At 44.7% G+C, this 13,711-nt stretch overlaps 1 protein-coding gene across 2 annotated transcripts in view; it reads right to left on the reverse strand.

Annotated features, from left to right (window-relative positions):
• The window catches only part of FBLIM1 (filamin binding LIM protein 1), a 112,570-nt gene that overhangs the window by 3,170 nt on the left and 95,689 nt on the right, over window positions 1–13,711 (reverse strand). For both annotated transcript variants that reach the window (XM_086921694.1, XM_086921695.1), the window contains exons 6-7: window positions 3,721–3,899; window positions 1,752–1,869 (exon numbers count right to left, since the gene is read on the reverse strand). In XM_086921694.1, the coding sequence (XP_086777820.1) occupies window positions 1,752–1,869; window positions 3,721–3,899 (297 nt within the window). The remainder of the gene's footprint in view (window positions 1–1,751; window positions 1,870–3,720; window positions 3,900–13,711) is intronic.

Here is a 13,711-nt window from a genome sequence, read left to right on the forward strand (position 1 = left end):
GCATCTCTTGAATGGAGTTCTGTCCATGAGGCGTAGGTCGTACGGCGCCGATAAGCCCAACGGACTGCGTCGATGCACCGGAATGAAGCTGGTGATGTTGAAAAGTCTATTCGATGTCGAAGATGTTTGTATAACGTTTCACGCTTCGAAGCCGGAGCGGGAAACTTTCATCCGAACCCAGTGGCGGAAAAAAACAATCTGAGGATGGAGTTGATGACCATGCGCAGTATTGTCGAAGGGAGGAGTCACCTATCTCGTGACTACAAAGACTTCTTCCAAGAAGACAACAACCTGCAATCATCCGAGCCCAACCCCAGGTGGCGATCTATTGCAAAAGTGTACGATCTGCAGCTCATATCCCTCAAACAGAACATTTAGCATCCTCCTCGTCATCTAAGTACTGCCCAGTATCCGGAATGCCCAAAACGTACAATTGGATTTGTGATACTGGCCATAAAAAAAAGGAACAGGGGGTGGCTATGAGCTAAGTATGTGTCATAGCAGAAGCTATTCACCATGACCATAAATCAGCTGCACCCGACTTCTATCAGTTGGTGACAAGCCACACTCCAGCTTACTTGCTATGACTTACTAATCTGCACTTTTTTGTTGTTCATAAGCATTGTACAACGTTCCGATCTGTCCGCAAAGGAATGTCCTTAATAGCCCTATCAGAGAAACACCCCTTTCTTCGTAAGTTCAAATACAACACATTCCCAAAGCTTACCTACCCACTATGGGTATACCTACCCTATGGACATTACATTTTCCACACGTTCGAATTGTAAATACCTGTAACAATCTGCATGGATTGTTGTAACATAATGTATGTAAGGAGCAGTACATCAACCAATTATGAGCTCTTCATCAGTGCCCACAGGTCAGTTATTACAAAGCCATCTGTATGTTGTCCACACATCTAGATCTCCTCATGTGTACCACCTTACAGTAACTACATTAAGCACCTCTACTAGAAGCACCAATGCCGCCTATGCCCTAACTGCACATTAATAAATTCCTTTTGTTCAAAAGTGGTTCAACCTGTTTCCTTGCAACAGTGGCAGTCCAAACATCCTGAGCTGAGGGTAAACTAAGCAGAGAAGCTCACCCATAGCGGTAACACCAAGAGGAAAATGTTGCTAACCCAGCTGTTTGTAGCTTGTAGTACTGTTCCCACAAGAGCACTTCTCTGACCAGCAAGGACCTGAAAAAACATATACAAGTAGCAAAGGTCTTTTTCTGGAAGCCTCAGTGCACCCCAAGGACATCTGTGAGAACCCTGGGCCCAGAGGAAAGATCTGCATGGTGGAGGTTTGAATCCTTGCCTGGGATCCCTCACACTTGACAGAGGAGTCATGGTGAATTCACACGTGGCATATGTGACTTCGTTCCACACTCAGATGTCCAAAATATAAATGGATCACTTGGGCATTCAAGGCTCATTCCTGAGAGAAATATGTGAGAATTTAACTAAAGCTCATGGCCGACGCACCCATCATTGTGTATCTTGCATGGATGTCTTTAAGGTAGTGCTCCTACCTGACTGTGTAATAGAGGAGGACTCACAAAGAAATGTGGAAATCTCCTGACACACACATGCCTGTAAAAGGCCGTCGAGAGATGGAACTCACTCATATATCAGCTGTGGCCTCTGCCTGCCACTCATGCCATCTTACTCATCAAGGGTCACAACCATGTGTGTGCACACGTACCTAACAAGAATATTTACATTCCATTTTAGTCCAGCTTACCTCACAGCGGTAGCAATCTTCATGGAAGTTTTTGCCCAGGCATTCGATCTTGTAGGAGTCTTTGCCATCCTTGGGAATGATGGGGTTGAGGCATACACTGCATACAGGTGAATACTTCCTGCGGGGTTAAGAGGCACCCAGAAACAAAGTGATAAAATGTTACATCCACAGTCCATATGTAATACAACCCATGAATGCTTTCTGACTGTCGCTCGCTCCTACTTAAAGTAACCCCATTTCTTCTGACATTGTAGCAAAGCCTCCCCTGTTGCATCGAGCAGACTTATCCCGACACCCCAGAGATGATCTGCCCCACAGCACTCAGTAAAGCTTCTGCTAACACCCTATCTGAGCTTCTCTACACTGCAGAGAGCAGCCTTCCTCATACGCTCTAGCAAGCTTCCACCACTCTACGAAATGCTTCACCTGAGGGTTTTGCGAGCTTCCACTATTGAAGTAGTCAAGATTTTCCTGACACTGTTATGAACCTTTCCCAACTGCAGTAGGCAGGCTTGCCGTATACTCAAGTCAAGCTTCTCTACAATGTAGTAAGCAGCCTTCTCCATAGACTCTTTCCAAGCTTCCCCAACTCCATAAAATATGCTTCACCTGACGGTTTTGCGAGCTTCCACTACTGTAGTGGTCAAGCCTTTACTGACACTCTTATGAACCTTTCCCAACTGCAGTAAGTAGGCTTCCTCTAGACTAGAGCCAAGCTTCTCAACAATTCAGTGAGCAGCCTTCTCCAGAGACTCTGGCCATGCCATGGAAGATACTTCTTCAACTGGCACTCTTGCCAAGCTTCCACTACTGCAGCGGTCAAAGTTCTACAGACGCTATAATGAACCTCGCCCACTTCCCTGAGCATATTTTAGAAAACATTGGTTCGCGAAGATTTTAATCTCTGTAATAAACACAGAGGAACTCACTTCTCATAGTATAAGACAGAGTATATCTACTCCATACAATAACAAGGCACACAATATAGGCAGGTTTTCTTCGCAATTAATTTATTCATTGCATATTGTTGTATCAAATTCCGTTTATTCTTGTAAAAGACCCAGTGCTCATGCTTGTGGTGAAGAAAAATGCAATGATGAGAGAAGATATAAAAACAAAGTGCATCACAATTAAACAGACATATGACTCCTTTTACTTAGTTGTTTTAACAGTATGCTGGGAGTCTACATAGGTCTGTTGTCGACGGCGTTTCGACCTTGTCTAATGAAAGGTAATTAGGACTAGAGCAGGAGCACCCGGTACCTAAAGATTAAAGTGAAGCAAAATAAAGAATACAAAAGTATCCTAGATATAACGAAACTTAAGGTAAATACCTCAAGTTTCATTATATGTAGGACTCTTCCCCCCCCCCCCCCCCATATTGCAAGCTCCTACTTATCTCAACAGGATCACCTTCCCTGATACGAGGCAAGTGTGTCAATCATATCAAATCATAATCTAAAGGCAGGCTGCTTTTTACATTTGTCTTTGTTGTTATTTCTTCTATCCTCACTGCACTGTTCTTCACCACAAGCATGAGCACTGGATCTTTTACAAGAATAAATGTAATTTGATACTACGATATGCAATAAATAAATAAATTGCACAAAAAAACCTGCCTATATATATATTGTATGCTTTTGTAATGTATGAAGTAGATATACTCTCAGTCTTCTACTACGACAAGTGAGTTCCTCTGTGTTTATTACGGAGATTAAAATCCTAGCGAACCATTGTTTTTTAATATAGCATACTACCCCAGGTTCTCTACAATTGTGGGGTCACCCTTGTTAAGCCTTATACACTTCCCTGAGCAGGCTTACTCAATCCCCTACTTGAGCTTCTGTACACTGCAGAGAGCAGCCTATCCATTGCACCCTTGCCTTGCTTTCTCCACTCTATGTAGCATGTTTCACCTGACACAGAGCAGCATTTCCCTGTCCCTTTATAGAGATTTCCTCTGACGCACCTATAGTAATCCTCGGCGCAGTGAATCTCGTTGTAGTCATCTACTGCAAAACTCTCATCTGCGATTCTCCGCTGACAAACCACACAGGTGAAACACTCTGGGTGATAGCCACTCCCCATGGCGCGCACAATGTGGTCCAGGATAACTGCATGGCACTTGGCACATTTATCGAGTGTGTCCTACGTACGGGAGTACAAGAAGTTGGTGAGTAACATGCAAAAGGTTCTGAACTGTATGCTGTATCCATATAAAAGTTACATGTGTTTACAGAAGCTGATTACAAAAATTACGTGACCATCAGTTTGACACTGGTCTGTGTTACGCGCGGATATATTCAGAAGGCACCTTTCTAACATTACCAAGGCATCATTTAGATAAACAGATTGTTTCTATTATTATTACAATGCATGAGGTCACAGAGCCAGTTTTCTTGTAGGAAGACAGTACTTATACCAAGTGTATTTCCAGAACATCCTAACAGCGTGGCCATTCTAACGAAGCAAGTGACTTCGCAATTTTAGAATCCCTCAGTACTAATAGATTTTTTTTTTATAATGGTTCATATCACATTTCTGTTGTTTCTAATAGCTGTAAATTACAGGTTATATGATTACCCAAGTTAATGGTACTCAATTTATAGATCTCTGAAGGATGGAAGGCTGAGTTCACCTTGCTGGGGCTCAAACTTGCGACCTGCACATCACAACAGATGTCAAAGTCGGGCATCAAGTCTTTCAGCCATCCAGCCAAGTAAGGCCTAGAACATCCATTGAAGTTACTGATCCATACTATTGTTTATGGGGTGCCCTGTGCAAGTTGTAAAAACAACTGGCTCCAGAAAGGCGTACCTATGGCAGTTTTATGACCTTATAGATTCACATTTGTCTAAATACGTATCTATATAGTACTTTCTGTGCTAACTTTTACATTTATTGATTACCTCTAGGACAAGCACCATGCTTTGAGCTATAATTCAAATGCATTTCCCTTTTCTTTTCACCCTACTGATATATAAGGGCATTGTTAATCAGACTATAACTGACAGCTCATATTTCATCCCAATACTGCCATTAAAGGAGCTCACGTAGCACCAATGGGAAACCAGGAAATGCAACTCTCAAAGCCAGGCTTGCAGTCATAGAACAGGACTTAATGTGAAGTATAGAGACCATGTTTAAATTTTCTTATTGATATAACCATTGAACCCATTTTTAAGACTTAACATGATTATTACAGCATCTCATGACCCATTCCAAATGTATTTATTGTTTTCAGCAAAACGCCATAACAACATTAAAATATACACACTATATTCATGACACTACTAGCACTACGTTGATAATGATAGAAAGAAACAAGTTAAACCTTACATTGATCCTTTAATATATTTACATTAAGACATGAACATGACATGTATTATTCATGCTAAGTCATGAGACTTGGATCACTGCCCTTCATATTCCTTAGCTGTCCCATTACTACCATCTGCCTTGTTGGCATTTGAATACTTTGATTTGTTGAATTCAGATGAGACTTACCAGCACCACCACAAACCAGCAACTCATCTTTTTCCGCCGAGAGTACCCATCCTCAGCCGTCGGAATTACATAAATACATGTTTTAACACAAATAATAAACATCTAATTAAGCATTATTACTCGAACTTAGGGAGTTAACCTCTGCAGAATATGTAAATTGCAGTTAATTGGCTGCTGTGCAGTTCTGGGCCTTTGCCAAAGATGAGGACGCAGGAGGGGAATAGCAAATAACAGCTGTTAAAGCCCAACAGCATGTGGGTAATACGGTGATTAGCACCTATCCCCCAAATCTCACCCAACACAGGCAGATAAACGCATTGACTGTTTAATGACTTTGCCACTGAAACAACAACGCAGGCAATAACAGTACCCAGTGCTAACATTATTGGCAGTCTAATTGCCGTAGCCAGTCGTAGCATTCCATTTTGGGTACTAAATGCATTTCACTCATTGAGGTAGCCCGTTGACAGCCTGCAAACCTGCTAAAACAGCAATTATTTTTCTTAACCTGCATATAAAAATATCTACCTCAGGTTGCTTGTGTTAGACTGTATTAAGACTTTGAAACATGTTAAGGCTTCCCTGGTTTACCACTTAGTGGAGAAATGTGGCTCAATGATTAGAGCGGCAGACCCTGATGCAGAGGTCTTGCCCGGGACCAGGGTTCAATTCCCCGCCTCGGCGGGTCTTGGGCTCAAAATTCCACGGACCTGATAATTCTCGCCTCGGTGCCTGTTCCAATCATGGAGTCCCACTCTGCAACTCTGGGCAATAGCTTGCTTAATCTCCACAACGGCCCCCACAACGCTAAGGATGCCTGGCCTCCACCTTGGGGGTTCCCAAGAGTGGACGCCTCACAGGGAAAGCCAGGACGGGTTCCACAGCGGTATTCGTTCAAGCGCCTTGAGGCCCTTGCGGGTGAGTAGTGCGGGGTGAGTAGTGCGCTATACAAGTATCAATTTACATTTTTACATAGCATCTCAATCTCAATCTCAGTGTTTTGCTTCACTTTTATTTTGTAAGGTAAACGAGTGATCCTTCCTACCAAATGTGACGGACAACATAACAGAAGACATCGAAGACTATTTTAACGCTTTGCTCTCTGCAACTTCGTGATATTGAAATAAATATTTTCTTGCATTGTAGACACCAATATTGAAATCCGGCTAAACCAAGGCCTTTGAGCTTGCACACACCAAGTCCTCTTTCTCCTGGACATTTTAAATGAGGAAACATGCTGTGATAGGCAGAGAAGTTGGTATAGGAATGGGTGTGTTTTCAACAATGAGAAGTTCGGAAAACGAAGCTCAACAGGTATTTCATGTGAAAATGTTTGCATTACTTGACTTTTTGTTGATTAAGCAAGGCAGGCAATTCTAAAAGTATTTTTTGTTTGACAAGCTGTTCCTACATGTGTTTGACATCGACCTACAGTTGTTACCACTCCAGCTATAGACTCCATCATTCCACGGGGCATTTGCATCATTGTCCGTTTATGAAAAATTCAAGTTAAGGGTTAGATCATCAATTTCAATACTCAATTTTGACTCATCGGCATTATTGACAATTTCATCCCATCTCGGTTTGCCACTGATCTTCAATGAAAAGCCGCCAGATCATCATGTTTTGACATTCTGGAATGGGTTGGAGCTTGTACTGGAATAGGAGTATCTGGAAAATACAGTGCTTATTTTCTAGTTTAGCAATAGTATTACTTGCATTTAGGAATATTTTAGACAACCCTTTGATGTGATTGATTCTTGTATTTGTAGCTTAATGTTTGAATGTAAATAAAATAGGTTTTTGATGGTTTTCCGGACTTTTAACATACAAATCAAAGCTGTTTTGGTAAAATACTGGCTAGATAGGAACCACTTTCCCACAGTCACCACCAGCAGAAGTGTTCTTGTGCTTTTGCATTTGACCGGTTCTCCCTGTGTTATTAAACGTGGTCTGCTTTATCCGTGTGCTGCACTGTAAGTTTTATATGCATGAAATTCTTTCGTTCCGGGACTGTCATTGACCTCTGCTAGCCAATGCATAAAATTTAAAGAATTCAAACACAGGTGATGGCAAAGCAAACTGAAACCTGCTGAACATGCCAAGTCACCATGGAATATGTGGTAGAGCTGAAGTACTGTAATCATATGAATCACCTGACAATCATATCCCTTCCAGTTCCAACTTTATTTCATATCAATTCAATTCAGTTCTCTTTCTCATGTATTTTCATATATTTTCCAGGCAATGGCTGTCAAATAAAACAGTTATGACCCAAAAGGTGAGTGTCGGTAACAAAAACAAGCATTAGAAATGCAATAGGTCTCGCAGCATTAGAGTTAGTGCTTTTAGAATTGTTTATGGTTTTTTTTGTAAATCTTTAGCATGAGGTTGAGGGTGAGTGAGGGTGAGTGAGGGTGAGGGGTTGAGGGTGAGTGAGGGTGAGGCTGAGGTGTTGAGGGTGAGGGTGAGAGGGGTTGAGGGTGAGGGGTTGAGGGTGAGTGAGGGTGAGGGGTTGAGGGTGGGTGAGGGGTTGAGGGTGAGTGAGGGTGAGGGGTTGAGGGTGAGTGAGGGTGAGGGATTGAGGGTGAGGGGTTGAGGGTGAGTGAGGGTGAGTGAGGGTGAGGGGTTGAGGGTGAGTGAGGGTGAGTGAGGGTGAGGGGTTGAGGGTGAGTGAGGGTGAGTGAGGGTGAGGGGTTGAGGGTGAGTGAGGGTGAGGGAGGGTGAGGGGTTGAGGGTGAGGGGTTGAGGGTGAGTGAGGGTGAGGGGTTGAGGGTGAGTGAGGGTGAGGGGTTGAGGGTGAGTGAGGGTGAGGGGTTGAGGGTGAAGGTGAGGGTGAGGGTGAGTGAGGGTGAGGGTGAGTGAGGGTGAGTGAGAGTGAGGGTGAGTGAGAGTGAGGGTGAGTGAGAGTGAGGGTGAGTGAGAGTGAGGGTGAGTGAGAGTGAGGGTGAGTGAGAGTGAGGGTGAGTGAGAGTGAGGGTGAGTGAGAGTGAGGGTGAGTGAGAGTGAGGGTGAGGGTGAGGGTGAGTGAGAGTGAGGGTGAGTGAGAGTGAGAGTGAGGGTGAGTGAGGGTGAGTGAGGGTGAGTGAGGGTGAGTGAGGGTGAGGGTGAGGGTGAGTGAGAGTGAGGGTGAGTGAGGGTGAGTGAGGGTGAGTGAGGGTGAGTGAGGGTGAGGGTGAGTGAGAGTGAGAGTGAGGGTGAGTGAGAGTGAGGGTGAGGGTGAGTGAGAGTGAGGGTGAGTGAGAGTGAGAGTGAGGGTGAGTGAGAGTGAGGGTGAGGGTGAGTGAGAGTGAGGGTGAGGGTGAGGGTGAGTGAGAGTGAGGGTGAGTGAGAGTGAGAGTGAGGGTGAGTGAGAGTGAGGGTGAGGGTGAGTGAGAGTGAGGGTGAGTGAGAGTGAGGGTGAGTGAGAGTGAGGGTGAGTGAGAGTGAGGGTGAGTGAGAGTGAGGGTGAGTGAGAGTGAGAGTGAGTGAGAGTGAGAGTGAGGGTGAGTGAGTGAGAGTGAGTGAGAGTGAGGGTGAGTGAGAGTGAGGGTGAGTGAGAGTGAGTGAGAGTGAGGGTGAGTGAGGGTGAGTGAGGGTGAGGGTGAGTGAGAGTGAGAGTGAGTGAGAGTGAGGGTGAGTGAGGGTGAGTGAGGGTGAGTGAGGGTGAGTGAGAGTGAGTGAGAGTGAGTGAGAGTGAGTGAGAGTGAGTGAGAGTGAGTGAGTGAGAGTGAGTGAGAGTGAGTGAGAGTGAGTGAGAGTGAGTGAGAGTGAGTGAGAGTGAGTGAGAGTGAGGGTGAGTGAGGGTGAGTGAGGGTGAGTGAGGGTGAGTGAGGGTGAGGGTGAGAGTGAGGGTGAGTGAGAGTGAGGGTGAGTGAGAGTGAGGGTGAGTGAGAGTGAGGGTGAGTGAGAGTGAGTGAGGGTGAGTGAGTGAGGGTGAGTGAGGGTGAGGGTGGGTGAGGGTGAGTGAGGGTGAGTGAGGGTGAGGGGTTGAGGGTGAGGGGTTGAGGGTGAGTGCGGAAGCAGCACGGAGGGCAGGGAAGGGCGGAAGCAACAGGGAGGGCAGGGAAGGGCGGAAGGGCGGAAGCAACAGGGAGGGCAGGTAAGAGCGGAAACGTCTAATAATCTGTACCTTTAAAGGTCAAAGACTGTGAATATCCCTTTGGAGAGGCTGGAGGGTATAGCTGGTCCAATGATAGATAATATATCTATACACGCTGGTAAAGATGGAAACCTCTCTACATAAAAGAAACAGAACAGATGACGATGTGATTAGTATTCAAGAAGTGCCTGGCTGAAAACGGCAACTAAATCTGTGAATGCATGAGTGCCGATGGCGTTCAGGGAAGTATACTATGTATACAGATAGCCACCTGAATCCTGGTTTCTATTTGCGGAAACGTCTAATAATCTGTACCTTTAAAGGTCAAAGACTGTGAATATCCCTTTGGAGAGGCTGGAGGGTATAGCTGGTCCAATGATAGATAATATATCTATACACGCTGGTAAAGATGGAAACCTCTCTACATAAAAGAAACAGAACAGATGACGATGTGATTAGTATTCAAGAAGTGCCTGGCTGAAAACGGCAACTAAATCTGTGAATGCATGAGTGCCGATGGCGTTCAGGGAAGTATACTATGTATACAGATAGCCACCTGAATCCTGGTTTCTATTTGCGGAAACGTCTAATAATCTGTACCTTTAAAGGTCAAAGACTGTGAATATCCCTTTGGAGAGGCTGGAGGGTATAGCTGGTCCAATGATAGATAATATATCTATACACGCTGGTAAAGATGGAAACCTCTCTACATAAAAGAAACAGAACAGATGACGATGTGATTAGTATTCAAGAAGTGCCTGGCTGAAAACGGCAACTAAATCTGTGAATGCATGAGTGCCGATGGCGTTCAGGGAAGTATACTATGTATACAGATAGCCACCTGAATCCTGGGTTCTATTTACTGTCGGCCGGCTAGTTACGATGTTTAAGTGGAGAACAGAGATTACCGGCACCCAGGTATAGTGGATTGTTCTTACCTCCTAAAAGTAAAGCCGTAGCGCAAATCCGTCTGGCCCGTACTGCTGCAGCGAAACAGGGATGTATGTGGGATATTTAACCCGTTGTGGCGAGATTTTGCGCAATACTACAAAAAACGTCTTGTGATATTTGGGACACTCAGACAAAGAGTCAGAGGTGATAGTCCTCAACGTAAGGCAGGCGCCTTATTCTTAACTGCACTTAAACATAGAACGAAGGCTGCTTATTAACTGTTCGCCTGATTTGACCCATTTGAAGCTCAGACTTAAGGACAGCATTTCGGGTGCAGTAAGCTACTTGTAATCTAGAGTGCCGTAATTACGAAAATGCCGTGAAACTTAATCAAATGTGAGGGGACTCGCCAGCATGCAAAACAAAGCTTCGGCAAGATTTTCTACCGCAGCGTGATGTCAGGACGGCACCGCTCGAGTCTCGCTAGAAAACGTCGACTCCATCACACGACGTTTTAACGCATATGTGTTATGAAGATGGAAAATGGACTAAGCCGCAAATTGGTGTCGGCCATCTTGGAGTAGGAAAAATCTTAAAAAGTGCGTGATAGAGAAAAAAGAAAAGCCAACCACCAGGAACAACGAATGTGACACTTGGTAAGGGGTTGATGATAAAACAACTTGCTATGTATATTAAGTCTGTCAGCAAACCTAAGAAATACAACAAAGTATACGTCTACATAGTTAAACCAGGCGACACGGCGGGAGGGGGCGGAGCGGGTAAACAAAGACGGACATGCACGCGCCCGTGACTTTTAAGGTCAATGCGCATGCGCATAAGCTTAATGCGCATGCGCATTGACCTTAAAAGTCACGGGCACTGCAAGGAATCGCCACGATTCCTTGCAGTGCAGATAAAGAGTGGATAACTCGCAATAGTCTCGCTTGCTCGATGCGCATGCGCATCGACAGGCGAGACCTAAAAAGGGCATCTGATTTGTCAGAATTCCCACTTTAAGGCCAATTCCCTGTGTGCCATTGCAGCTGATGTACATTACAGTATCTGATTAGCTTCAACATAATTGGCAGGTAGACAACAGGTTGCTGTTCTGCCATGGGGATGGAGTAAATGACTTCATCCCCATGATGGAGGGGGCCGCCCACCTAATTTCTAAGTGTCCGCCAAACCGGCAGTCTTTTTTCAAAGCATTGCCAGGAACCACTGTCGCAGCAGTTCTAGTCAGTACATTTTACTCTGTGGTACAAGGCTGTGTCAGCAGGATGCAGCCGTTTATTCTTTTTTCTATACAAAAGGAAAATTCCGAAAAGAGACAAAAAAAGTAATGTTCCCCTCGCCGTAGGAGTAATCTCCCATGGTCGGGGAGCATTATTTGCATTTTATGCTCCCTCACCACCAAGGTTTGCCTGGCGGTGAAAGAAATGAAAGTGGCTATATGTCTGCCACTCCTAATTGGGCGGGTGGACATATGCCATCTGGCCGACGGCCCTTATACCCCAAGGCCTTTCGAGATGTTTGCTTATGGTGGAGACAAAGTAGTCTCTGCTATGGCCACACTTAAGGTCCGCCAGCATAAAGATCGGGCAGGTGCACCATTATGTAGGCAGGGAGCAAACTCTGTTGCCACCGCAACGGAGTTTGCTTCCCACCAACATATAAATTAGGCACATAGTTGCCTACATCATGTGGCATTCGCTATACCACTACTAACGCTGGGGCAACTTCCAGAACACACACCTACTATCTTTGCCCATTATCATTGGTCCGGCCAGCTATCAGGCCCGGCCCATGCAGGGCGTTATACCAGGGCGGTGACGTCAGGCAGGGGAGGGTCAGGGGTGGGGTGTAAAATGTGGGATATGGACCATTAGAGGTAAGTACCGGAAAAAAAACGAATTTCTATGCCCACACTGCATCACATTTGGCGATGCAGCGTGGGCAACGAAATTCTTTTTTTTTTCCGGTACTTACCTCTAATGGTCCATATCCGCATTTTACAACCCCCCACCCTGACCCTCCCCCGCCTGACGTCACCGCCCCGGTATAACGCCCTCCACGGGCCGGGCCTGCCAGCTATATAAGCTATGCCTCAGCGATGCCTACCACCTCACTATGACTTCATAGATGGGAAACTTTTCATATTATCGGCGGGGCAGCAGATCACTTAGCTATGCTGGTTTTACCAGCTTTGTATTGTGGTACTTGGAGTCTTGCTTTTACAATACTTACTTTAAAATAAACAGATGAAGAAACGTAATATATGCATTGAGCCAACTTGCATGTTATCTCACCGTCATTGAACATGAAACAATATCTAAGTATGCATCCATTATGTTATCTTCTCGATAAGACGGGATTCGGAATTAAACAACATGGGCATTATTGGTACTTTACAGGCAAACTAGTGTTACAAATAGAGATGACTGGGACTGTATCAACTACATGAACGTGACACGCTAACGCAGATTAACATGAGAACATGAAGCTATTGGTGAATATTTCTGACCAATGCTACTCAGCACGGCTGCCGTATCCAAAGGCGATCAGTTCCCTTTCTCATGGTTACTCTAGTTCGCGAGTGGTCATTCAACCAAATGGGGTTCACACTTTTGGTGGTCATTGATGGCATCTACATAAAATGTACTTGAATAGAAAGAAGTCTAGAAAATCTCAAAGAAGAGGTATTTTTTTCAAGTAGCATGTACTATGTTGCAAAAAATGACCTGCAATATTAGGAGCATAACTATTTCAAACTATTTTTTGCCTAGACGAACCTGTGTGTGACATGGCAAGATTCATAGTGACTTATCCCTGGGACAAAATCCTGAGTGTTATGGTGACACGTTTGAAGGAGTCTTTGTGTTGGTCTAGGGCTCAGTGCAAGTGTTGCAGGAGTGCAGTTATGTGTTAATTCATCTAGGTAACAACCCCGGCGAAGCAGTTTTAAATTATAGATAAGTGAGCAGTTTTTTCGGTAGACCTGGCACATTATCAAAGACTCCCAGTTACAAACCTGGCCTGTACAATACCAAAATAGATATTGTAGCCATTCTCAATACCTGGCACCCACCACACCCACTCTGGGGACCAAGTTGTGGAACATTTCTCTGTCAGTGAAAATGGGGGTGGGAGTAGAATGGCAGGCGTTTGAGCCTGAGATTTTCAGACTATGGCATACCCAACTTAAACATGATCCTACGAGACAGGTGTGGGAAAGTATATGTTTCACTGGAAAGACTGACACGGTGAAGTTTTAAGGGCTGCCAGTAGGAGAAAAAATATATTTTGAAATATATAACATCTTCAAATCCATTCAAGCTTTGAGACATCTGTTTTTGTACAAAAAGAGCTTGAGAAATTAGAAAATCCGCCACTGAAGGGTTGTTTCAGATTTTGGCATTGGCAGAGGGTGGGGATAACTCCCTCCACCAAGGTACCATAACCTGCGACCCATCCACCAATT

The sequence above is a fragment of the Lissotriton vulgaris genome, chromosome 5, assembly GCF_964263255.1.
Source record: "Lissotriton vulgaris chromosome 5, aLisVul1.2, whole genome shotgun sequence".
Lineage (NCBI taxonomy): Eukaryota > Metazoa > Chordata > Amphibia > Caudata > Salamandridae > Lissotriton > Lissotriton vulgaris.